The sequence below is a fragment of the Halichoeres trimaculatus genome, unplaced genomic scaffold (genome assembly GCF_033239565.1).
Source record: "Halichoeres trimaculatus isolate MK-OKI-2021-1 unplaced genomic scaffold, fHalTri1.1 fHalTri1_scaffold_10, whole genome shotgun sequence".
In the NCBI taxonomy this organism is placed as follows: Eukaryota; Metazoa; Chordata; class Actinopteri; order Labriformes; family Labridae; genus Halichoeres; species Halichoeres trimaculatus.
The window spans coordinates 14572077-14599600 of record NW_027437187.1 but is presented as its reverse complement, the minus strand read 5'-3'; the positions used below and the strand labels follow the sequence as shown (position 1 = coordinate 14599600).

At 40.0% G+C, this 27524-nt stretch overlaps 1 protein-coding gene across 3 annotated transcripts in view; it reads right to left on the bottom strand.

Moving 5' to 3' along the window:
* Positions 1-474: 474 nt before the first annotated feature.
* The window catches only part of ripor1 (RHO family interacting cell polarization regulator 1), a 39298-nt gene continuing 12248 nt past the window's right edge, over positions 475-27524 (bottom strand). The window contains exons 2-25 of one of the 3 annotated variants that reach the window (XM_074678020.1): positions 23815-23938; positions 23223-23375; positions 22897-22975; positions 22200-22223; positions 21712-21765; positions 20894-21043; positions 20006-20069; positions 18215-18258; positions 17837-17962; positions 17572-17720; positions 15724-15856; positions 15079-15195; positions 14564-14689; positions 12639-12808; positions 11861-12527; positions 10704-10840; positions 9433-9553; positions 8943-9078; positions 8569-8730; positions 8319-8477; positions 7496-7692; positions 6355-6438; positions 6025-6115; positions 475-5747 (exon numbers count right to left, since the gene is read on the bottom strand). In XM_074678020.1, the coding sequence (XP_074534121.1) occupies positions 5737-5747; positions 6025-6115; positions 6355-6438; positions 7496-7692; positions 8319-8477; positions 8569-8730; positions 8943-9078; positions 9433-9553; positions 10704-10840; positions 11861-12527; positions 12639-12808; positions 14564-14689; positions 15079-15195; positions 15724-15856; positions 17572-17720; positions 17837-17962; positions 18215-18258; positions 20006-20069; positions 20894-21043; positions 21712-21765; positions 22200-22223; positions 22897-22975; positions 23223-23375; positions 23815-23938 (3278 nt within the window). In that variant the 3' untranslated portion in view covers positions 475-5736. The remainder of the gene's footprint in view (positions 5748-6024; positions 6116-6354; positions 6439-7495; positions 7693-8318; positions 8478-8568; positions 8731-8942; positions 9079-9432; positions 9554-10703; positions 10841-11860; positions 12528-12638; positions 12809-14563; positions 14690-15078; positions 15196-15723; positions 15857-17571; positions 17721-17836; positions 17963-18214; positions 18259-20005; positions 20070-20893; positions 21044-21711; positions 21766-22199; positions 22224-22896; positions 22976-23222; positions 23376-23814; positions 23939-27524) is intronic. The other 2 variants (XM_074678019.1, XM_074678021.1) reach the window with 2 other exon arrangements.

Below are 27524 nucleotides of genomic sequence, written 5' to 3'. Positions count from 1 at the left end.
AATGTTAAGGATTTGATTGAAGTCACATTAATAAGAATTAATAAAATCTAATAGGGAAAGCAAAAACGACAAAGAGAAGCAAGAGACTGCAAAATTCTCTTTTCACTGCCCCTTGATAGCTTTGAGCTGATATTACTGTGTACTCTTGCGTTTGGCCATCAATTTATTCTCTCTCTTCAGTATGACTCATATATATCATATGAGCCCTGAATGTAGCATACAGTATACTGTGTCCTTTTGGAGCAAAGTCTTGACACACATTAGTGTTCTGAAAAACACCAGAGATCTCCACACTGAGTGTATGTGAAACTATGATATTTTAATATTACGTGAAACAGTCTGCTATCCTTACTGAATTAACAGCTTTCAGCACATAGTAGTATTGTGTGTGTGTCTGTGTGTGTGTACAAGTTCAGCTAACCCCCCCAAAAATAAAAAATAAAATAAATTATAAAACACACACACACACGAAACAATCTTTAAACATATTTAATAGTTTGCATATATTTGACACCAGGATTCCTGGAAATATATTTTTGCAGAGAAAAAAAAAGAAATGAACATTTAGTTTTAAATGCTGCACAGTTGATCAAGATTGTGGAAAAAAATATACTGTGCTGCAGTGGTTTTTCCACTGCTTCACACTCTCTTCATTCTTAAATAAAGCATCTCATCTATGTTTTATTGCATCTTTGTTACTATGTTACAAACCTTGAGGCACTTTAACACTGTTAGATGCTTAACTAATGCAGAGGTTTAGCTGCAAATTTGCTGTCTATAAACTAAAGAATCAAATACAGTATAGCCGTTATTAAAAGAAAAAGTGAGTTCCCACATGAGACAAGAGTTTTACATTATGATCCAGTTGACACTGCTGCCTTGTTAGCATCCTTCATCTTGTATCACAGAACTCAACATTTAACTTGAGCTTAATATTTAACTACCTAATTTGTCTGATCATCCCTTATCCTGACATATCTTGACATTATACATTCACTTTTGCCTGAAGAAGAAGAAAATGGCTTTATGAAAAATATTTCTGATCCATGTTTCATCCATAAAGAGTAAGTTCTGATTTAATGGTCAGGACAAATACATTTAGACTTTATTTTTTTCAGGTTAAAAGTTGACTTTTGTTCAAAATGAGCTTTTCCTCATGACTCAGAAATATTTTTTTAATCACCATCTTAATCCTCTGTACATGTTCCTACATCTTTTGAAAACACAGTTACAACAGTTTTGTTTTCCATTGCAGTCTTTCAGAAGTACATTTTCAACACAGGTTAGTGTTAACATGAACATCCAAGACCATCAAAGGGCAGAAAATGCTTGGCACGATGAGCATTGCAACCACTGTTTTGAGATTTTTGCATGTAAAAAAATAAAAATAAAAACAAAAAAAGTAAAGTACAACTATAATCATTTGCTGTTAATCTTAAACAGGTACACTTTTGAGCAATGTTGGAAGACACTGTTGTCACAAAAACAGAAAAACAACTGTGGTAAGTGTTTAGTAACTCAGATTACTGAAAATAAACAGTCTACAGCCATGCCAGCCTTGGGGCTACCATAATAATATACAAAAGTGTGGTTTAATGCTAACATCAGCATGCTAACATGTTTGTAATGACAAGGTTTACATGCAGATGTTTAGTATTTAGTATAACTGTTTTGCATGTTAGCATGCTAACATTTGCCTTTCAGAAACAGATGCAAAGCAAAAGGGAATGCATTAGAATTGACTACAGGCTGAAGACTAAAAGTCAACTTGGCTTCAGAAGTGAAGGGCATGCTCAAGTCTGCATTGTTGATTTGTTTTTAAGTTATCAGTTGCTGTTTTCAAGTCCCTCTCTGTGCAGTGTGATGCCATTTAGGGAAAAGAACTGAAAAGACGTGGTGAATTTTTCAGATCGCTACCCGTGGCTAAGTTCCTATCATGGCAACATGTCAAACTGGGTAGAGGTGAATTAATTCATTTTTTTCTCTTTACTTCTGACTTAATCAGAACAAGAGGGTGGCCGCCAAGATGCCTTCATCAATACTCCAAATAATGAGTGCATGAACCAACTCCTAACTGCGGAGTGGCCAGGTCCCCTCTCCACATAAATTATTCAGTTTAGCAGGTGTTGGTTTTGTATAAATTGCCAGAATGAGCTGATTATGCTGCTGTTGTAACAGAGAAAGTGAAGTTGTTAAGCAGAACTATCATCCCTGGAGCCTCATGGTTAACTATATCCCATTTGTTTCCATCATTTTACCAGTCTACAGACTGAGATTGAAGAACATTTCTATACAGTGCTGTCAGAGGACTGGTGATTAACTGTTATTGAGCAGAGATGACCTTACAGTAATAGAGCTCAGGAAATGAAAGGGCAGAGTCAACATGACCATCAGTAATGTCTCTGAGTCTTACAAAAGCAGAAACATCTGTGGTCAGTGGAGCTGGACAGTTCAGCATTTCATTGACGGGGGAAAATGTCTGATACGTGTTTTTTTTTGTGACAATGTTTTACATCCTTTTTCTAAAAAAAAAAAGGGTAGATGCTGGCTATTTCCACAGCAATGCAGTTTCATGTACTCTGATCAAGTACAGTGTCACTATCAAGTACATACCAACAGTTCATTGTGGGAATGTTTTTACTTAAAAATAGAAACTCATAATATAACATAAAGAGGATTTTTAATAATTATCTTTTCAGAATAAAGTTAAATATTCCAACAAATTAGCATTTAAATAATAAAAAAATCCTCTAATTTATTTTCACTTAAACTGACTTTTTTTTCCATTTGTGCCTGCCCCCCAAGGCTCATCTGTAGAAATAATGAACTCACTCAACTCAACTCAACTCAACTCAAAAAAAAAATCCAGATTATGGCTTAAGTATAGGTTAAAAAATTAAATATGAAAACTTATAATTAAAAATAGTTGTAAGAAAAACTGACTGTAATGCCAATGGCTTCTTTTAGAACTATATGTCTTTCAGTTGATCAGTAAGATTGATGCATGACCATGATGGCGCAAATAATAACAAAATGTTATCTTTGTTTTTACATCAGTGAAGGCAATGTGCGTCCTTTGGAAAACAGTCAGCAGCTCTGTGGAGACACTGGTATTACCTTTAAATAATTCATGACTCCACATCTGGAGCCAGTTTGCTGGAAATTCAGTCCACTTGTATTATATAATCTCTGTCTTAATGTATAAGACTTCCAAAACTTATACAACAAAACAACGAAGAAAAACAAATTTCTTATTCTCTCGACAAGCCCGAAAGGTTTAGAGGATCAAACTACTGATTTCTAGAAGAAACTCATTTCCAGACCTGGATAGACAGACTGGTCTATAATCAGTGATCTGTTGTCACAGCAGCAGTTTTTCACGATTAAGCAAATTTTCAGTGATTTTGAGTATAATGCCCCTCATTTACAGCAGACATGTCAGTGGTACAGAGAGTAGTGTTGTTCAGTGAATCAGCTCATCAAACTGAAACTAATCAATGTGACAGTAATAATTCATCTCATAAAACATAGAATACATTTACAAATTAAAACTTTGATAAAACACTTTACAGTCAGAAAATAATAATAAACTCCAGTGGCATAGTCATGTTGTATGAATTTCCATGATTGCAGTAAAGTAATGGCACAGAATTCAAACCATTCTCTGAGCAGAAGCGACTTAAGTTCTCTGTAACCTTTAAACTGATCTACAGCGTAAGTTATACTTTGCCTTCTTTTAAATCTGTATGACCAACACTTGACATAAAGGCCTTTGAGGCAGATGTTACTTTGGAAAACACTTCACAGTAAATAAGCCAGTGGCAGGTTTGGTATCAGTTCTGTATGTCAGTGTATCGTTGACGGCAGCTGTTTGAATCTTCAGCTTCTCACAGGGTTCCCCTCCTGCATCCGCACCCCACCTGAATGAGAGTGAAACCCAGCGTGCTCTGTTACCACACCTGGCTTCATCACATAAAACTGTTAAACAAATAATTTTGATGCTCATTCTGTGATGAAAACATACATGAAGTGCAGCTCAGCATGGTTTATGATGTTCTTCAGATTTGAATAAGTTCAAATGTTCAACCTGTTTGTTCACCATGCAACGAAATCAAAAATTTAAATACGAAGTCAAAAAATCCCATCATAATAACAATAAAACAAATCATTAGTTTGGCCCACATGGGAACAGATTTAACGTAAGATTAAGCACTAATTTCTGAGGAGAGTGAAAGGTTGAAGTCGGTATCGTAAAGCCAGAGCTGGATGTCAGGTATATCACATCACAGAAAAGACATCTCTCTGCAGTGGACTGTTCAAAACCCCACTGCAGCCATAACTGAATAATAGAGTGGCCTTTATGGAAAGCACTGTCACAAAATGTGAACAGTAGCATTACATTTTATGAGGGGAGTGTTTACTTTGTGTCTGCTCACTGGTTCACTGTTAGCCATTCAAAACCATGAAGTGTAAAAGTAAGAAAATAATTTAAATACAAGAAACTTAACATTTGTACATTTTGGGCACTTGATTGGCTGTTAAGCTGAAATTATTTAACAATACAACTTTACATAGCTTTCACGCCAGAAATGGACAGTGTCATCATCTAGGAGACAGTCCTGTAATCTGTCACAGACATGTCCTCCCAGTCCTTCTTCTCCTTCAGTGTCCACACCATCCTTCTTCTCCTCCCTCTTTTTTTTTTTTTTACCACAGCCTGCTCATATTGTACATTCTTCTTTAAGATCATCTGATTTGTGTGCACAGGTTGATAAATATGAGTTTGTAGCTTATTGATGGGAAATGTTTTTCCAGTGTTTAAAATGAATCCTGTTTGTTTAAACCTGGGCCAAGTTTTACTCTTTCTTCTAAATGACTAAGAGGTAAAAATGTTTTAGATTCCTAATTCGATGGATTGCTTCAGTCAGCAGCTGTGAAACGGGGTTTCATGACTGTGATGTAACTCTGAAACGAAAAGAGCCCAGACTCCTTTGATTAAATGGTAAAGCTGCTTCTCAGAAAAACAGGAGCTTCCGGTAAAGTGCAGACTCAACCAGTTTACCTTTGTTAATTTTAAAGTCAGGTGACTCTCACAATATTAATGTTAAGAGCTGTGACAAAAAAAGTCTATGTTTTAATAAACACTTTAGGTAAACAAACTTTGGCCTGTTTCACATCTGACAGCTGAAACAATCTAAAACACAATTTTAAGACCAATTAGTCATTTAGAAATCCAAACAGTAAAATTTGGCTCAGTTTTAAAATATTTAAAATCAGAGGTACCTTGTATTACTGTTGCTGTCTGTTGTTTCTGTATGGAGGAAACCCATCGGACAGTTTATGAACCATGGCTTTAGTGGTATGAGAGGGCAGAACAACAGCACTGCTCTTTAATTACACGTGTCAAAGCACAACATTTTAAGTGTGCTGCTGACTCAGTGGCTCTGTCCCCACGCAGTGTCTGTGTGTGACTGTGTGTGTGTGTTATGTCAGAAAGCTGTGCTGGCCATGCTTCCTGGAGCGAAGAGTCTGGGTAAACTGTCCTGAGACGTCTCCACGTGTCTGTGGGCCATCTTCCCCTCCTCGCCTGCTCAACACAACGGATGGAAGAACAATAAAGATGGGAAAATAAATATGACAATGAATGAGTGAATGAATGAATGCTCTCCAAAGACTTTCATGATGGACAAACCAAAGAGCAAACAAAATGGAACAAGTATTTTCTATTTTTCCTTCTCAGTTGTCCTCTGGAGTCACAAAAATATGAATGGGTGAATGGGATAAAAGAAGAAAGTTATAAAGAGACGTAAAGAGATTTTTTTTCCATTGTCATATCCACTGAAGTCTTTCTAAACATGGGTCTTAGGTTTACAGTTAATTTAATATCATCATTTGGCAAGACGCTTTAAAATGAACGTTGACATTCATTTCTTTAAGAGACTTTTGGAGCAGAGCTATCAACAATTTCCTACCAACTCCTTCAACTTTGGCTGTCGTTCTCGTCTACACAATGGTTATTCTTACCAAGCACCAGCAGAGCCTGTTTGGCAGCTTCTCGGACTTCCTCCTTGTCCGTCCGGCAAAGATAAACTAACTGGTCGATGCTTTCTTTGGCCTGAAAGGACAACAGAATGGGCCCAGAGGTCAGTCCATGCTGTGTTTTACAGATAAAATATAATGACCTTTTGTTCTTTGTTTTTCCACTTCCGCTCAGATGTTTCATCATTGTCTCTAAAATAGAGCACATTGCTCAAACCAACACATCAATGGTGAAATATGTAATAGCTAAAAGTTCAAGTTTTAATGTTGTGACAGGCTGGAACATCTTTGGGCAGATTCAGAGTGTGTTTGTACCTTTAGACAAGCTAAGGCTTTGCATCCGCAGACTCTAGTGTCCACACTGTCATCTTCCAGTAGCTCCAAACAGATGACCAGCGCCTGAGGAGAACACACACGCACAGTAATAAACGAAACTGACAACACGAAGAAGTCACACTTCTGTTCATATAATGTGTTTGCATGACTCTGTGCCATGAGATTGTGGTTTTCACTTCATCAGCATCATAAAAAGTTTAAGCTTTTATTTTGAAAGGTACAAATTAGGTTCATTTGGTAAAAAAACCACATAAACATTATTTTACTAAATGATAACAGTAACTATATAAACTATTAGATATTCTGAGGGACTACTGAGGGAGTTGCAGTAGCTGATATCACGCATCGACTACAGCAACTCCCTCCTAGCAGACCTCCCTGTGTGAACATTTAAACCTCTGCAGATGATCCTGAATGCAGCAGCACATCTGGTTTTTAACCAGCCCAAAACAGCACATGCCACCCCGCTGTTAATCTCTCTTCACTCTCTTCTTCTGGCTTTCAAACCATTGACAAGAACAGCTCCTGCGTACCTGGGGTCCCTCATCCAGTTCTACACTCCTTCTCACCCACTACACTCTGCTTATGAAAGACGCCTGGTGCTCCCAGCTCAGCGTGGCTCTAAATCTCTAGCCAGACTCTTCTCCTCTGTTGTTCCCAAATGGTGGAATGAATTACCTAACTATATGATCCACTGAGTCCCTTTCTACTTAAAGAGATGTCTGAAGACTCATCTGTTCAGGGAACACTTAAGCACTTAATCTGACTTTTCTCCTCTTTGTCCTCAGGGGTAGAATGATTCAGAAGGTCTCAGACTCAGCTCTTAGTGTATTTTCAGCACTAATGACTAATAACTGAAAGGTGAAGTATATTTTCACAGCAATTCATTGTGCCTTTTTGGCTTGATTATTCTACATTATAAAAAAAAATCTTGAACTTAATGGCAGCACCTGCAGCCAAATGACTTGCAGCACTTCTGTCGCAATAACCAGGTTTTCCTTCTGTCTAAATTCTTGCTTGTGTTGTACGTCGCTTTGGACAAAAGTGTCCCCTAAATGAAACTGTAGAACTATATATCAATGCACCTCTAAGTGTTTGTATGAGCCCAGTGTGTTCTTACCTGCTCTCTCTGTCTGGGCTGTGCGTTCAGGCTCCTCAGCACAGAGCTGGCAGATGCCGACACTTTTCCTCGAGGATCTCTCAGTAATTTGGCCACAGCGTGAAGTCCCTCTCTCCTCAGGCTGCACGGGGCAGGCTGCCGCAGGGCGTGCACGATGACATCCAGGTCACTTGATGCCAGGCTCTGCACCAGCCACACTGATAGAGAGCGAATTCATCACTGATTGATAAAGTTTTCCCTTTCTTTAGCTGTCACTAATAGGGATGCCCCGATCCAACTTGTCTGGTACCGCTACCGATACCGATAACGATACCTGGGCTTCGGGTATCGACCAATACCGATATTGATCCAATACCAGTGTTTAATAATAACCTGCATACCCTATTGTGGGATAAGACAGGTAATGTTTTGGGTAAAAGGCAAAAAATAAGTATAGGGGGTTACTGAAGTTTCTTTAAACTATAAAATATTAAATTTTTTACCAGGTAAAAAAACAAGCTTCAGAATATGCAGAAGTTAATATTTAATTCTAATATTTTTTACCCTGTAGGCTGATATGCAATTCAGCAAAAAAAACGAAGAAAGTGCACCAGAGGTAACATTCCAAATCAGGTATCCAAAAGCACCAGTAAAAAAGAAAAGGGAGAAAGCTGGTTGCCTGGATCGGCCCCTTCCCACTGATACCAATCCAGTTTTGAGGGGCACCGATCCACTGATACCCAATACCAGGATCGGTATCGATGCATCCCTAGTCACTAAGTGTGCGTGCGTGTGTGTGTGTGTGTGTGTGTGTGTGTGTGTGTGTGTGTGTGTGTGTGTTTACCTTCCTCTGCCAGCTCATTGAGATGTGTCTCCATGTCAGTGATGCTGTTGGCCTCCAGGTAAGTCCACAGCTGAAACACCGTCACTGTCACGCTGTCTCTGCTGCTTCCACGCCGCGGCAACCTCTGGTCCAACACCCGCTCAGCCAAACACAGGAACACTGGACACACACACGCACACACACAGGTGTTATTAAAGCATTCACACATCAAACCTATTATTCAAACATACAAACATGGAAGTTGTTGTACCTGTGTTGGCCATGCTGCTTGCTTTCTGAGGCAGACTGCTGGAGTACAGCGAGGACAACGCAGACAGGAAGCTTTCAGCAGAGACGCTGTACATGCTACCCTGACCTACACTCTGCTGCCATAGCAACACAGCACCCAGGCACAGGCCGAGCTGTGGTATCACTGTGATGTAGAGAGCAGGGTCACACTGAATGCTGGATCAACATATTACATGATAACACACCACTTACAGTTTGCAGTGAATAAAAACGCTGGTTTTGATGTATTTTGTGAGTTGCTGTCATAGTCAAGCTTCCATTAAGGATCTTTGTGTTTCTGCATTTAACACCAAAAGTCACTCAGTGGTGGTAGAGAAACATTTTCAGAGGTCTCACCTTCCACAGGCTGTCTCAGGCGTTTGGGGTTGTCCTTGGTAACACGTCGGATGATTTCGAGGACTCGTGCCTCTCTCAGTAGTCGATCTAAGGCGTACATCTCTCCACAGCGCAGAGGACCAAACGTACCCAGACGCTGCAAACAGTGTGACATCATTTTAAATCAGGGTTGATCCGGCTCTGACAAAGCAGTTTAACAGTCTAACAAAATGATGAGGATGCACTTATGCTGATCAAACTCTGTATCACAGTCATTTTAAATAAATTTAACAAAGGCATTTCAAACAATCAAAGACTACAAAGTAATTTTAAAGAAACTTTGAGTTTTACAATCAAACGATTCCTATGATTGTTTTTCAAAGAACAAACTAAAATAAAATATTAACAAGAAACCACTCATTGCTGAAGTTTTAAATGTTTTGCTAAAATGCCTCTATTCTGATTAAACTTTAATTAAAGCCAAAAAAGGTCTATGTTGCATGTTTCCTACCAGCAGCTGTGTGCAGCAGTTCTTCAGGTGGACCACTAGGGAGCAGTCTAGAGTAGAGCAGCCTGTTGTGAGGGGGGAGGAGGGTGTGGATGGGCTGTCCCAGCCTCTGTCCTGCAGAGGCCTGTGCAAGGAAAAGGTGAGAATTGAGAGAGGTTAGGGGGAGGCTGTGTTGAGTCTCAGTAAGCTCACATTAGCTGAGTGACTTTCGTATTAGCTGTGACAAAGAACCTCTTTGAGGTGAGACAAGACCGCTTCACTTGGGGGTCTTGTCTCATCCTTTCAGAACTACATTTCACTAACCTACCCAGTCACTATAAACATCATCCAAACACATAAAGAAGACTTAAATAAAGTCATAAAGCGGTGGAATAAATAATTTGTGAGACTATAATACATCTTTATTCACTTATTTTTATTTAACCAGATAGAAAACCCATCAAGATCTAGATCTTTCTTACAAGGGTGACCTGGCCAAGAGGCCGGCAGCACACATCAAAACATGAACTGCTACTATGAGGATTCGGTTTGGATAAAGTGCAGCTGGCCTCAGCAGTCTGTAGCCACAGCTCTCATACTGAAAGCCGAAGTGAAGTTCACTTTTTAAAAGGGCTGTTCTTAAATATATTTTCTTCTCCAATATGTTTAAAAAAAGATAGATTTACCATCATCCTTCCTCCAGACACAGCTGCTATGGTAAACATTCTTCCTCAGTTTAACTGTCTATTCAGATTAAGATGATCAATGCTAATTCACCCCTAGACCCGACTGTCGCTACAGTCTTTTGACTGTCTGAATGTCTCTCTGAGCAGCTAATTTGTGTTACTGACAGAACTGCAGGGCAGCAATACAGATTACTTCCTCTAGATGGCAGCATGGCTCAACAATAAGAACAGAAGTTGGATGTCAGTACGCCATGAACAAAAAGTTGTTTACAGAGGAATCAATGTGTCTGCTCAATATCGATGGTACAGGATAATTTCTTGGGAAGTAGTAGTTTCTTGTTTCCTGTATCTGCGCAAACTGTAGTTGTTCACAGTCAAGACAAATAACTACCCTGTACATCATACAGCCTCCAAAGCTTTGCTAGAACGCATAGTCTTTGAGAGCTGTGTAAAAGTTATTTCAGAGTAAATCTGAACCATTCGGCTGTACACATGTCCTCTGTACAGCTCCAAAAGACCACACATCCCTGGAGCTTACTAATGACCACATACATAAGGCTATAGATGAGTTTCAGTGTTAACACCAAGATGTGCTTTGTGAGCACTGACCTTCCCGTTCTACTCCTCTTGTCGCCCTTCTCTTCCTCTTCCTCCTCCCAATCAGACGTGTTGAGGAAGTCAAAGCTGCCCAGAGCTGTTTCCACTGTGAGGCTGACCACACTGGGTGAACGGCTGTGCTTACCACCCTACATACACACACACACACACACACACACACACACACACACACACACACACACACACACAAACACACAAACACACACACACAAACACAAACACACACGCACACACACACAAATAAACATACAACCAGGTTCATATCTAAACATTACAGCAGCAGACACATGGAGTTCACAAAGCAAAAAGCTAATGTTCATTAGAGCTGAAACGATTCCTCGAATTATTCGAGGTACTCAAATACAAAAAATACTCGAGTAATTTTCCCCGCCTCGAGGAATCGTTTAATTTTAAAAAAGATCAAAGAGTGGTATTTCAAATAGAGCTGAGGCCATATTAAGAGAGTTTTCAGACCCCTCAAGCTACCTCTTATACAAAATAGCAACTAGCAACAAAGCTAGCTTCTTTTCTGGAGTTTGGAGACTAATGGGTCATTCTACGAAACGGGTACCATTTGGGTCCGCAACATTTGATGAGATGTACAAGGCACAAAAAATGTGTCAAAGTGTGTTTACAAATTTTGGAGCTACCAAAGCAAGTGCTCTTATTGACATGCTGTATCAGAAAATTCTATTTCTTAAAGAGAAAAATTTTCATTTGAAAAATAACTGCTCTTTAACTAAACAAAAATGTATTTTATCCGATTACTCGATTAATCGATGGGATTTTCAGTAGAATACTCGAATACTAAAATTTTCGATAGCTGCAGCCCTAATGTTCATTAAGGAACAGTTTAAGGCCTCATTTCAGGTAAAGTATCAAAAAACAAGGTATTCTTTAGGCTGTGGCTCCCTATAATTGACAGTCACTACTTCAAAGACTTAAAATGGTCTTATTCAGCAAATGAATGGCCACCGACAAATTTCTGATTATTTCATAAAGCCTGCTTGTTTTCAACCAGAATGACTTTTTTTAGCCACTTGACCCCTCAGACATCAAAAACTCTTTGCAGATGAGTTGCTGGTTTGCACCTGAAACAGTGTTTTTACCTGTATAGAGTTTTTGCGTCTTCACGCCTGCTCACTTACTTTCAGCGTGACCTGCAGCAGCTTCAGCTCTTGCTCCAGTATTTGTAACTCAGGGAACTGTCCTCTGTAATCATCCATAGAGGAAACCACAGCTGACAGAGCCTCCTCCAGCCCACTGTCCACAGGACCATCACCCTCTCCTGCACCTGGAACCTCCTCCTCCACCGCCACCCGCCGGGCCACATATGTCACGTCCGTGGTGTCTGGCAGTGTGCTGAGCTCTGTGTGTGAGTGTGATTCTGTGTTTGTTTGTGAGGGAGTGGTGGTGGTGTCTACTGCTCCTGTACTGGGTGAGGAGGGTGTTGAGACACCTGCCTGATGCTGATCAGCCACATTGTCAGCTGATGCGCTCTCTTGGACAGTAACAAGTCTCTCTGGCACTGTGTCAGTGTCTGTGACAGGTGAGCAGGGCTGCTCCTGAGTTCTGCTGTTCACCTCCATCTCAATGTCATTGACAGAGAGCCCAGAAGCCACAGACATTGCCTCCGTCAAAACGATGCCATCAGCGCTGCTTTCACTGATGTGGCTCAGGGAGCGAGAGTAGTTTCGTGAGGTGAGACTGCTTGTGGAGACTCCATCCTCTATGGCTACAGGAGACTGTTTCCCTTCATCCTCCTCCTCAGCTGCAGGTTTAGCCCTCACAGTGACAGTCACCTTCTGCTCTGCCCTGTGAATCAATGAGTGATCGTTAATCATTCAGCAGCATTCAATTACAATAAGATTAGATAGACACATTTTAATGTGTGGGAACCTAAGGTAATAAATACTATAACCTTACCTGTCGCTGTCTGCGTGCTGTTTGCTGGAAACCTCACTGGCAGAACTGACTTTGTTGTTGGAGTTTGGCGTTGAGGACGATGAGGAGTCTCTGAGGCAGAATGAGATCTCAGGCTGTTGGTGGGAGCTTCCTGTCACAGCTGGCTGAATCTCTGGTGTCACAACAACCGTCTGAATGAGAGAGATGAAAACCCAACAGGTAAAGGACACTGATGCTGATGCTATGCCCAACACAGTGATGTTGGGCATAGCAGGTGACCATCTTGGATTTCTCTTCTTTATTTGGAAGATTATTAATTCCACTTCCCGTTTGCTGACATCGTACAGGGCTCTGTGTGAGACAGTTTACTGTCCCATACAGAGCACCGCTTGTTAACATGACTGAGTCAAAGTGAACCTGTTACAGGGCAAGAACACTTGGTGATGAATGACTTTATAAAGGTACAGTTTAACATGTAACAACTCTTGGATAATATCAATAAAAAGGAAATACTGAATGAAAATACAACAGTTTGAAAAATAACTGTTGGTTCGTGCAGTTAATCATTAGCAGCTAACAGCTATTCTGCACAAGTGTCGTAATGAATTTCCGTGCCTGTGCACTTATACAGTAACTGCTGCAAACCTCTACAATACTGGGGATGCTGAAGTTTGCACCTTATTTGCACCTTCTGAATCTGATTTTACTGGGAGGGTTAAGGAAGCCACTTCCTTTTCCTAAACCACTTCACCTAGATGTGTTGGATCTGGAGTAATTTATCTCTGAGTCTTCAGGTTTTTGAGAATAATTACAGTAAAGTTGCCAGTGCGATCATTAGTCTTTAATAACCTGTCTCTCAGCTGTAGTGTGAGCAACAGTTCAGGTTTGAGACATCTTACAATGTCCCAACATCCTTTCTTTAGTGCTATGCAGTTTTTTTTAGCTTTCAAAGCTTGTAACTACTCCATCTCATGGTTTTATTTACATAGGTATATATTTCTTTTGTTCCAGATCATGTCTGCTCCTGTAGCTCCTCCAGTAGCCATATCCTTTGCAAAAACATAAACAATGCAGTCATGCCTTTTTCTTCCATATTTCAGTGTATGTCTGTGTTTGAAGATTTTTATAAAACAAGCACCTATCTGTTGAGTAAAGTGTTTTTCATATTTTTAAGGAAACAGGGATCTTATGGTTCAGGGGTGGCCAACCAGTCAGAGACCAAGAGCCACAAAAATTACCGTGGTACTACGAAGAGCCACATCACACACGTGGTCTTACAAACACACTTCCTCTCACACATTAACAAAATGACATAAAATGAAAATCAGTACATTTCTGATTTTCAAAGCGAGGTTTACTGTGTTTGTGTGTTTCAATTCGTACTAGAGAAGAGAAACTGAAACTTCAGTATCAATCCCAACTGATCCCAACGTTGGCATCCATATACATATAGTTTAGATTGATCAGCACACCACTACTCATAACTATATATATATTTTTATGAATGGATCAAAGAGCGACACACTGAAAGGCAAAGAGCCACATGCGGCTTGCGAGCCACAGGTTAGCCACCCCTGGTATAGTTCAAAAACTTGAAGTGATAGAGAAAAACTGAGATCAGTTTTAAATTACGCACCCAAAAACTAGTTAAAAACAGCTGTCAGACCTAACTCAACAAAAATTGAGTTCCCTGGTGATATCAATGTCAATACTAAGTTGCAAATGTGGGCTTAATTTAGACTAACCCTGAGGGATGCCTGTCTATATCTACCTGACTGAGCAGCATGAGATAGAACAACACATCTTCTGGTTTAGACTTGGAAATCCAAAATATAAACTATTTTTACCCACATACAACAAAATGAACCTCCCTCCCCCCAAAAAAAATTAAATTAACTGTGGCACTAGTAGATTGTGGATAAAGCACGGTGTGTTTTAAGTGTTACCTTGTGATGCGTGTTGTTGCGTAGCCCTCCTACAGAGAGCTGAGGACTGGAGGAGTCATCAGAGGATTCAGAAGAATTGGACCACGCTGTTCCATTCTCCAACTCTTCATGACGACGCAGCATGTTCTGAATAAAGCAGCAAATATTTGAGGAAACCATGAGTAAGATATGTACACTTAGAGACACCTGATCAGAATTGAAAGCGAACATGGTGGGCACAGGAGTGCCTCACACCGCGTTGTGTCAGATACTTATGATCACATCTGCAGCAAAAAAAATTGTCCAATCAAACAAGTGTGCGTGTGTTTTTACATCTACTCTCACCAAAAAACTCAACAGCAAGTTTCTAATTCTTTCGATCAGTAAAGTTGTCTAGGTCATTGAAAAAGACTGTGTCTCACGGCTCCATGCACACACTAAGGGAGACAGCTATTCTACTTTTCTAAGTTCTACACTATCACTATTGGCACTACAGCACAAACCAGCAGGCTCCGTGTCTCTGCCTCAGGACTTACTGCTGGAGGCTGTCTTGCTGGTGAGTTGTCACTACAGGAACAGCTCTGGCTAAGTGTGTCTCTGAAGATGTCCAATAACGGCCAGTGTTGCCGCCTGGTCAGACTCCGTGGCAAAGACTGCACAAAGGGGCGGCAGCAGGTGGAACAAAAGGCAACGCAGCTGTTAGGAGCGGGTGGTTTTTGGCTAATGTCAAAGTTTTCCTGTACAGCAGCCATGAAACAACATAAAGTAGATGCTCAATAAAGAGGGGTTTTAATTTATGGTGTTGATCTTATAAAGGTCACTCCACCCTGCCATCATATCTTTATATTTATTATAATTCTCAGTGATATGACTTCAAGTCAACTCTGTAAGGTCTTAACCGAAATGTCTCATTTTCCTAGATGTTGTGCTGACTTAAGGTGATGTTAACTTTACTCTCAGTCAGAAAAAAATATTCAATAACAGAAATCACTTGCCTTGTAATCTCTTTTAAATGTATTGTTAAAGCATAACTATTATCCCTTTCTATATATTTCTAAGGTTATTGATGATCTGCGAGTAATTTTAGCCACCTCCGCAGTAACTCTCATCAAATGTTCCAGTAATTTCAGTCCTTTGAAAGAAGAAAGTGAAACATTAATCTGCAGGAAGCAGGAACTTACATAAAAGGCTTGTTCCCGTAAGGACGGCGTGTCGGGAGGGCTCTGGTTGAAAATAGTTGAGAATCGTTTATTGACACTTGGAGCTTTGTTGACAGTGCTGGCCAACGAGCTCTGGTCGTCCTTATCAAACGGACTGACAAAGGAAAAAGAGAAATGGAGGAAGAGGAAGACAAAGTCAGAGTCCAGGACAATGAGTAATCAATACAACTTCACTGATGATTAGATTAACAAACAGAAGGGTGCTCAAACAGATCGGTATCGTTTTGAATACACAGGTGACTTCAGGCCACAGTGATTATCAGGTGATTGATCTAGATAAGCTGAGTGTGGTTAAATACATGTCAACAATGGTGATAATGTTTGGACAATTTCACTTGATATGGATTCCTGGAACCAATGAATCGAGGGGGAGATTTATGTGAGAAGTGGTCAGTCTGTTGTCTTTGCCCTGCAACTTCAACACATACCTAGTTTCATCAATCAAGCTTTGTTCAAGTTAGGTGTAACAAAAGTGAGTGTCCTCTGAAATATAGGAAAAAATGACCTTCATCGCCTGAATGAAATGAACCATCCAGCATTTCTTTTAAAAAAGCTCATTGATAAATTGTTATTACAGGGTGTACGCTAAAATCCTGAGGTTGATTTCAATACCTTTTTAAGACTTTTTCAAAAACCTTTAAAAAAGTTTTAAGACTTTATCGCGACTTTCAGTTGTTGTTGGCGTCCACTTTTTAACAGTTGTAGTTAACATTTTTACAGAAATGATATAAACTAAGGAGGAATAAAGCTTGAAAGAACAAATGAAACTAAAGGCAGGTTTATCCACACTACCAAAACAAGAAACAGCAGTTATTCAAGGCCAACTTGCTGAAGAAAATTAGAAATTATTTAATCATTTTTAAAATTTTCGACATGTGCCGGAGATTGTGTGATTGGCTTTAATGTTGTATTTAATTTCTCTTTATGAAACTGGAAATGACGTTAATCTATAGTTGGTGTTTATACCGCTCACAATCCTTATTGTTGTATTTTATTGTTACTAGAGTATTTTTGTATTTTTTATTATTTTATTCTTTTTTATTTTTGTATTATTCTTCTGACTCCATCGATTTCTGCTGTTAACACAACAATGTTCCAGTTTGGGATCAATAAAGTAACTCTATTCTTTTCTATTCTATTCTATTTTAGAATTTTATCCGCTGAATGTTTAACGTCCCAATCTGGGGACAGTTGCAAGGAGGAAAATAAATATTCATGGATATTTTTTGGGTCAGCGCTTGAATACCTATGAAATTTAATACCTCATAAAACCACAATTAAGACTTTTTAATACTTTTTAAGGCCCTTAATTTTCCCAAAATTGATTTATCAACTTTTAGTACTTTTTAAGACCCCGCGGGCACCCTGTACTATTGTTATTTCACTGAATGTAAAGTGTTAGTGTTGTTTACATGCTGTAGCTCCTACTGATGCCATGTGACTGATGAAGAGACTCATAACAATAACTCCACCAATCTTTTTGATTTTTTTTTTAGTATTAGTCAGCTAGTCTGAGGTTAGGTAGTTTTAAAAACCATCAATACCTTCCAAAAAACAAGCTTAGTGACCACAAAAATACTTAAACCTGTCGAAACACCCCTTAAAGAGGGGTTATCATGATAATTTTTGTGAAGCTCTCATGAAAATTTTCAGCTATTTAAAAAAAAATCATGTTAAAATACTGGATATTTTTTAAAGAAAGTCTTCAGAATGTGTCATAGAGTAATACATACGTATTTTTCAACAAATAAATCAATGACCATGATATTATCGTCATCTCATCCATCCTTTTGAAAGCACATGACTTACTTCCAAGTGACCTCCAAGCTTAACTTAATAGTCCCAAGGTCATTGATGTCCACAGCAACCGTCTGCGGTAGAGCAGCCAACAGGTCTTTGGTTTCACAAGAAACATTTCCAACAACCACATGATTGGCTAAGCTCTTAAGCTCTGTCACCTGGAAGAAAACATAAGAACAGTTGAATTGCACACTTTAAAACTACATCAGGAGAAGTTGTGATATTGTTTTCTTCCACTAAAGAATCAGACAGAGGGGATGCTGGGAGGTCTGACCTTCACACAGAGGAACTCGCTGATGAGTGGCAGGAAAACCATCTCCTCACTGTCCCACACCTGTTTGCCGTTGATCTCTATTCTGCCACGCAGTTTCCATCGCTGTCGACCGTACCTCATGAAAATCTGAGCACACACACACACACACACACACACACACACACACACACACACACACACACACACACACACACACACACACACACACACACACACACACACACACACACACACACGCACCACATCAATCTCAGCTCTACATGTAAGCTCTATGTCTGCTTGTGTGTGTACTTAACGTTCAACAGTCATCTAGGTGTTCACTCGTGTACAATCTGGATCATACACACAGACCGACACACAGACTTCTTACTGACTCACCTCATACTGGTCACCAGCACACAATCTAGCAAATCCAGCCAGACCTGAAAGACAAACACACAGTTTCAGTCAGTCAGTGTCACTAAACTCCCCCTGCCTTTGCTCCAAAAGGAAACTTCTAGTGGCTTTAACTTTAACTGCTCTGGTCTATGACAGGATGGGTAAATAACAACATCCCGGTGATAATACCATTTAAACTCACATCTTGTGTTTAAGTGCTTGATGTCAGGGTAAATCAGGATGTCCATATTTTCAAAATTCTTTCATCAACCAAAAGATGGACAAATACCAACATCAAAGTCCAGGACTACTTGGAAAAAAAGGATGTTGATGGAAAACTTTGAATCTATCACAACACTTCCAGCTGCCCGGGGCAACTCGGTTTATGTAACTCAGTGTCATTGCCAGTGAAAGGTGGAAAATGGTCTACAGTTGCAGTTTAAGTTCTCCAATGTAACATTACATCACACTTTGGAAAACTGGTAGCAGTTTGTCACACATGCCCAATGACAACAGCATAACAATATCTAAAACATGTGGTGACAAGATACACTGCTTCAATCTGAGAACAAAAGAAACCCCAGATTGTCTCATCTGATCTATATGATCAACTGTAAACACTATAAAATGATCCTGGGTTCTCTTCTGGTAGTTCTCTTTTAATATTTTATGTTTTATTTTCAGATTCATTATGGTACGGCAACACCGAAAGCAAATTTGCATCGAGATTACATACAAAGTGAAAAACGCGTTTAGATGCCGATTTGCCCCCCGGACGGCGCTTTGGACTCGGCTGGGGCGTCAGCACTTTGGAGCATCGCCGCGTTTGGGGCGTCAGACGCCTAAACACTCAAGTTGAAATATTGAACTTTCAATGCAAATTTGCGTGAGGCTGTGCCGTGGCAGTCAATCAGCGATGACGTTCCCCCACAACATCATTGATTTGATGACGTTGGGGGGGAACCACCACCTGCTCCGACTCCAACCCCGCTGGAAGATGGAGGAGAAAATAATCTGTGCGGTGTGTCATCATCCAGAGTTATACGATACAACTCTACAGAGACCGGAAAAAGAGGAGCAGGCTGGGTTGAAAGTCGCTGAGGAGACAGGTTTTGAAGGTAAGTTCTATAAACATTCATTCCCAGCTGGATTTGCCTGCACGGGTCATCACTGAGTCCGACTGTGTTTTCCTCAGGGGAGTTTTGAGCCTGATAGAGAGGAGGGAGGAGCGGGGCAGGGGCAGAGCCAGGGAAAAGATGGAAGTTCTCTGTGGTCCTCTCTTTCCTCGACCCCTTCATTATCCCCAGGGAGACCTCTGGGAGCATGGGTCGGGGGATCGAGGACAAGGTCAAAGGGAACAGCCAGGCAGGGCCAGTGGAGGTGGATTACCAGGGAGAGGCAGCAGGCATTGATTGTGATCTCCAAAGCTTTCACACTCTCTCCTGTCGTGCTTTTTCAACCACAGCTCATTGTTTTTCAGATGCTCTTTTGGGCTTTAGGTCTTCAAGTGAGCTGGCTCTCTACTCCGCCTGCACAGTGACGCGCGTCAGCCCCTCAGCTTGTCAAAATAGTCCAGCGTCCAGACTCGGGCGTTTAAATTTGCGAGTTCACGTCCGGTCTGGCCGCGGCATTAGGCTACTTAAGTTCTCTGGTTGTTGGTTTGGTTTTTGTTACATTGTTGTTATTGCCTATTATTATGATAACTCAATGCCAGGTATTAGCATGTATTTTTTGTTGACGTATAAAAAGGCGGCAAAGATTGAGACCTAAGTCCTGACTTTTAATTCCTACCTTTCATTTTGATGTGGAACTCCCCGAGCTGGTTCTCCAGCTCGTTCTCCAACACACACATGTTCTGCGGAGAGGATCAGAGGGAGACATTTACATCAAACATCTTACTTGACAGTTTTAGAATATGTTTATTTTTCTTAAAATAATCCTGACAAGTTATGATTTCCTAAACTCTATTTATCCCTGTGAAAAAACTTACATTGTTTATGATCACAATAAAAAAATGAGATTACAACTCAGGTCTCCCAAATCATCAATATTTGCTCCTGACTTCAGTACATTATAAACTCTTTAAAACATAGAGACTACATGTTACTGGAAAGGGGCAGCTTAATCCACCCCACCGGGTGATCTTACATGGCAGCATCCTGTTTAAACAGACCTTAAAGAAGACCTTTGGATGTTAGAGCAATCGAACAACACAACTCACATGTAGGCGTTACAGATAGTAGGGTTTAGCAAAACAGAAGTAGCAGCAAAAGAAAAATGTGTTTCAGATATGACTGCAAAAATCAAAAACCAAATGGACATGTGTAAAGAAATGCCAAAAATTGTGGTAAATTCAAATTATTATGAAGTGTTAAAATATATCTGTTATGACTGAAAACAGAATTGTTTGGATTAAAAAAATCCTCTAAATTTTCAGAAGAAGAAAATATTTAATTCTTTTATCAATATTTATGGTGCACAGGCTTTTTGTTTGGCATTCATACGTTTTCTAATATCATATATAGTTGAGGATAGAACATCAGCTGCCAATGAAAGCACAGCTGACTGTTTTAGCTGCAGAGTTTGAGGAGAGTCCCTCATTTTTTACTCTTTAAGCTAAGCTCAAACAATGTCCATAATTCTTTTTTTTTGGATAGACTTCCGACTCCTTCCTCCTACCTCTGTGTACTCTTTGTAGCCTTTGTTGGCTTCTGCTAAACTCTCCTTGGCCTCCTTGCTGACTTGAGAGGCCGTGTATGCCTTCACCATCTTGTTGGCCCCATCCCTGAGTCTCCTCTGCAGGCAGTAGGCCTCATACAGCTCATCAATCTGGGCAAAAAACAGGAAGAAATGGTTTTATCATTCATCTTTCTCTCCTCATTTAACAAGAAAACAGCCGCAGGGTGAGAGGAAAGCTGAGAATCTGAGTTAGAACCAGACAGGAACCGGACAGGAAGCCAGTCAATCAGTGAGTCAAGAAGCGCAGTCTGCATTACGTTTGTATATTACACCACTGCACACTGTTGGATGACTGACAAACTAAGAAATGAGGTCTTTATGTTTTCAGGATCCTCCTCATTTGGCATCTGGCTTTCAAAACCACCAATTAGTTTTCAGGAACATTTAAATGTTTACAGGACAGAGCTACAGTCGGGGTGAACATACTCCTGTGTAAGGGCTGGGCTCCACTTGGCGAGAAAGCCAAAGACCTCACACTTCTGGGGTGAGGAGGAGACAAACTCATTTAAAATAATTCAAGAGTTGAATATCAAATATTACATCAATGGGCGAAAACAACACAGATAGAAATACAGTGTGTATGTAAATATAGTCATTGTCTCTAATACGAGTGAATAAAGGAGCAGGGCCAGTGCAGTGAGTTACTACCACAGATGAGCCTCTCAGCTTGATGTGAGTCTGAACTTTCGCTTTTTTATTTTAAACGAGCCTCTGCGACGAGGACAGATATTGTTTTTTAGTGATCATGGTGTTCTTACCTTGCTGAGGTGAAACTCGAGTCGGCGTATGTACCTCTCAGTCACCTTCACTTGCTGTTCGAGGAAGCACAGAGACACATTAAGTTCTTCTCGTTTGAACAGACTTAACCTTTTCAAACCAGGACAGAGTCTTAAGAGTTTTATAAATGGATAAAGATCATGTTTGATTACCAAAAACATGACAGCTGCACACAAATACGTGACATTTCTTGATGCTTTTCATCTTTGTGCAGTTAAAATAAAAGTTCACAGTAAAATGTTTGAATCATAGGCCTCACAGGCCATAAGGAGCTTATGCTTTTAAGCTTTTTGTGATGTCATACATCAGTGCAGGAAAGGTCACGGTTCACTGAAGGTCAGATTAAGAGCATTAATACCAGTAACCTTGAATCCAGAACAAGGACACCCATGAACTAACTGGTTCAGATCAATACATCAGATCTCATGTTGACCCTAAAGTTTGCACATAAGAAGGAACAGTAGCTTACCTTGTCCAGCTCATACAGAAAACCCTGATGAAGAAGAAGAAAAAGTCATCAGTATCTTTTTTATGTCTAAATTTTATTAAGAGGCAGTGAAATGTTAAAGACACTCTTCACATTAATGTTTAACTTGTCAGGTGTCATGCATTGGGACCACACCAAAGCTACCAAATACAGAGCTTCATAAAATAATACCTGTGTCCATGAGACTTGAAACATTTAAACAGGGTGAGGTTTGAAGGAAGGGCTGCCATCAATCAAAAATGTCAACCAAATTTCAAAATCACACATACATCAAGGCTGTAAACAATCTCAAGGGCTAGGTTTTAGAAAGGGGCAAAAATGTATATGAGGATCTATTAGCAAGGATTTCAATCCTTATTCAATGAAAATCAATAGATTGATGCTGAAAGATCTGCAACCCACTGTTTAAAAAGACGAATCCTATGTGGAAGTGTTAAACCCTGCAGGTTTTCAAGAATCCGCTTGAGGCTGGCTGCAGAAACATGTTTACAGCCTGGTCCAAAAAATAGTTTGGTTCTGAATAGCTCATTTCTCAAGCAGCACATGTGGTACGGGGTGAAGATTTTTATAACAGTTTCTTTTTTGCCATCCTAAACAGTCCTGAACCAGTCCTGGTGGTAACAGGAGTAAGCAAGTTTTTTGTTTCCTTCTTTTTGGGCAAAGAGAAATCAGAACGTACCAGTCTGGAGTTTCTCTTTGACTCTCTCATCTGTCGGCTGAGGCCGTCCAAGTCTGTCTGATAAACCTGCAGGTAAGACCTGAGAGAACATACATTTATCTATCAATGTAGTACTTCTGTGCTGATTACAGGCAAATTTTCAAAAGAGTTTTGCGATGACTGTCTCTTTAACTGTTCTTATACACAAAAACAGACACAAACAAGAAAGAATGAATAAAAGTAGTAGTACCAAAGCAGACAGAAATACACTTCATATTAGAGGGTGAATGATGTGTTAATTTTGAAACAATCATGCGAGCAATGGTTTGTTTCATGAGTGCACTCACTGCAGGCCTTTCTTTAACGCTTCATAGACCAGGTCCAGCCGCTCCGGTTGAGGAACTTTGGGTGGTGGGTTTGACTTGCTCGATGAAGTGAACATCCTGCTGGCTCTGCTGGGTTTCCTGCTCAGACCTGGGGTGCTGAACACTGACAGGCTCCTGAAACATCACAAAAAGAACCTTATAAAATTCTGGCATCCCTCAACAACCCTCACTGAAGTGTGTTACGTAGAAAAACATTTATAATATCACAAAAGAGACTTTGAACTGACTTCCATGTAACAGTCGTATGTCGTGACACAGTCCCCTTTGAAACACAGCCTGATCTACACTTGAGTCCTGTTGTTTCTTACTTCTAGTATTATTAGAGACTAAGGTATCAGACCATGAACAGATCCTTCAGTCACACAGTAAACTGTTATTGTTAGAAAAAGACATTACCGTCATCTATACTGGCTCATTTCTGCCCTGGGTTGAAACACACTCAGTCAGACTGTCTGTCTATGGAGCTCCACCTGACAGGATGTCCTGTTAAATTCCCCTCAGTATGTACATGTGTTTGTGTCTTTGTGTTATGTGTGTGAGTGTGTGTGTGTACCTGTAAGCCTTGTCGGAAGTGTTGACTCCAGTGAAGCTCTGGCTCCTAGTGATGGATCTGGAGTTGGGCCGTCTGGCTGGGCGAACGGACAGCGACATGGTGGAGAGAGCTCGGGATGGACTCCCTGCACACAGAGGGAGAAAAGAGGCGTTACAGCCTGAACCCATCTTTCACAGTTACTGTCTGTCACTCTTGAAGATAATACAGGTTGATCTCTTTAATCAGACCAAGAGGATACATTTTCAAACCTAAATAAACGGAGACAGAACAGAGAACATGGAAATCAACACTGAGAGTTGACATGAGGGTGAGGCCAAAATAAGGAACAAAGAAAGCGTACTGCAACCTCAGATAAGTACACACCTTAAGCTCCTGGGTTCCTCAATTTGAACTAGAAAAGAGAGCGCAGACCTCCACCAAGCATATTGTGATTGTCACGCAACACTTGAGTCCTACTTTAGTGTTATTAAACATCCTTTCAACAGACTGTCTGCTACAATTTGGTGTTAGCTGCAGGTTTGTACAATAATTTTTTACCTGTCAGTGTTGAACATCATGATTACCCAGTACATATTTCATATTCAGGATCTTAGTATCGAGAATATTGCCAGGATCTAGATCGTACTTGTACATCTGTCAGAAATTATGGTGACCTTGTCTTGTAGTGTTTTGCAAAGCAATCCGACCATTTATCGTGGAGTTACATACACAAATGGTAAAAACGGCCCTATCTCACAATGATAAAGAATACTGCAAAAAAATCCTGGATCCAGACGGTCATCTGGATCACCTCCAAAATTTAATCATTTCTGCCTTATTCCATTTTAAATATTTCCTGATAATTTCATCAAGGTCCGTTTGTTACTTTTTGAGTTATGTTGTTCACAGGCAAACAGACAAACCTTCCCGAAAACATAACCTCCTAGGTGAAGGCAATAAAAATTCCCAGTAGAGACAAACAAGAATAGAACAGTTTCATAACTTTTTCATTCATTTACAGAGTAATTTGGCTTGTTTAGATGAAAGCAGTGGATCCCACATTTCTTAAAACAAGAAAGTAGCGGCACCTTTTCTGTTTTTAACACTGTAGTCTGATGGGTAATTAGACAGCAATGATTTGGCTTTCCATCTTTCTGTTGAGGACAAAAGTCATACAACACTTTGAAGGTCAAACTGTGGGTATCTTCTCCTTATTTCTTTCTGACCATTTAGAAACATAAGTGCAGCTGTACTTTGATGGGAACCACTTTGATGTCAACCCAGACCTGCCAGTAAGTTTCTGCTGCAATTTTACTGATTTTACATTAAAGTCATTTAGAACTCAAACATGTAAATAAAAAAAAAACAATTCATGGATTTAAAAAGCAGAGTGTAAACATCACACATAATGCACCTAAGCTCTAGAGATCTGTAGAGATGAAATTGAAATAAAATAAACCTTTCATTTCCAGCTTTCTGAGAAAAAATGAAAGACTATAAATTTTATCTTCCACAAAAGGCCACAGTCTTCACATTTGAGCTCTCAGGTAAAACAATATCAACATGAAGACTGATTCACCAGTAAATACCAATAAACACCACAAACTTGTCTTTGCTGGTTAATTTGCTTATCTCCTGCTGGAAACACTGATAAAAGCTGACATGTACCATGTGACTATGTCAATGTATGATATGAAGTATCAACTAATGTCACCCAAATGATCCTCCCTGTTTCAGTTCTGTTGCTGAAGTTTACTTAACAGTTCATTAGAAACAACACTGCACAGTTGAATATCATTATCGTGGAGACCAGGTCAGGTGGAGCATCAGGTGTAAGCAAAAATCTTATTCACCTGTTCAAATGACAGACTTCATCAGAATTTGTAAAATAGTACAGCTCCTTTAAGTAAGGGGTCCTCTGCCTCTCCTACACCCTAATTTAAACATGGATAAAAAGTGACAAAGCTGGATGTTCATACTAAACGTGCAGATTATCAAACCACTACATATTCACATTGCAGAAATCCCTCAAAGAGCAGTCTGTAACCTGCTCAAAATGCTTCTCAAAATATCTCGAGATCTCAACAAGACTTGCTGAAATGATCAGTTCATCCCATAGGGATCCCCCAACAAGTTATGACAAAGTTGGAGCCCCAAAAGGGCTGGCCAATCAGGGGGAAGGGGGTTTGGGGAGCGGGAGCTTTAAAGAGAAAGCAGACAAAACTTAATATAGCAGATACAGGCAGAAATAGGGGTTTTCTAAAAACACCAGTGTGAGGCTTTGACTTTTAACCAAAGTTTAAAATCTACATCCTGAAGCTGTGATGTGTTGTTGTGGCTTATGTCAGCGGTTAATTTCTGTCAGCTAAGGCTGTGTTTTCCTACTACGGAATATCCAGTGTCCTGCATCCTGTTTCTTCAAACAGCTGAAAGACCTTTGCAAGAAGACTGCCAAGCACCCCACTCCCACAGCACAGGAAATGTCACAATCCTACAGGAAGTCAGAAGCAACTGCCTCTCCTGACAGGAAATTTAACAAAGGGAGATAGTCCTGAGGGCTGCAGTCATCAGGCTGAAGAGAAAAGGTCAGTTCTGCTTGAGTTCAGGCACAATGGATGGAAAAAGGACTTGAGGCAGATTTTTCAAGACACAAAACACTGAAAAGAAACTTCTATTTTGAGTCTAAAATACATTTAACATGTGGTCAATGAAAAAAATCTGTTTACTCTAGCTGAGTGTTAAAAATACTTACAAAGGGCAAGGTTACTTCCATCCTTAAAAAACATTATAAGATGTGCGTGTGTGTGTGTGTGTGTGTGTGTGTGTGTGTGTGTGTGTGTGTGTGTGTGTGTGTGTGTGTGTGTGTGTGTGTAATGCCTGTGTGGTCTGGCGCTTGTTGACTTAACCCAGTTTAAGTCTTCTAACAGATTACAGAGGAGCTGACAGGCACAAAGAGATAAAGGAAGACAACAGAGAAACTGAGCCTGACAGACGAGCAGAGTGGACAAAGACAGCAAGTGGAAAAGCTGGCTCATCCTGAGTTCATCCTATTCAGGCACTTTCCTCTCTAAGTTCCTGATAAATCATCCTGTTGTCACAGCAAATCACTGTTTCTATGAACACAATGAGATAATGAATGGCAACTTTGAAGTCTAAAACGGTTACAGACAAAAGTCTATGCTTGTATGCTTGTAGTCTATGTAGGGGTGCACTGATTACAATTTTCTGGCCAATCACGGATCTTTAAAAAGCTTGAACTGCCAATACCAATTTGGGCCAATACCAATTTTCATTTTTTTAATTTTTTTTTAACTGACAGCATATACCTTCAATATTCCAGTCTTATTTTATTGAAAAGTATTTAACAATACCTGTGAAACAATAACATCTTTATGTTTTAACGTATAAAAACTGGTGCTGGGCAAGTTAACGCGTTATTTTCGCCGTTAAATATTTTATCGCACATTAGTGCATGTTGCTCACATGCTTTTATTTTGTAAATGTCTGTTGCTGACCGCGGTGGAACCGGAAGTGAAATTGGCGGAAAAACACAATGAGTAACCAAAACAAGCATGGAGAAGAGGGGCAATGACACGGAACTTAAAGGCGCTCGCCGCTTAGTGTATCAGTCCTCGCGCACGGCGTGCCAGATATAAACAAACGCAGGTAGTCTGCCAGGACGGAGAGACACGATGAGAACTAGAGCCTTATTTAGCGGTGTTTTTTGTGTG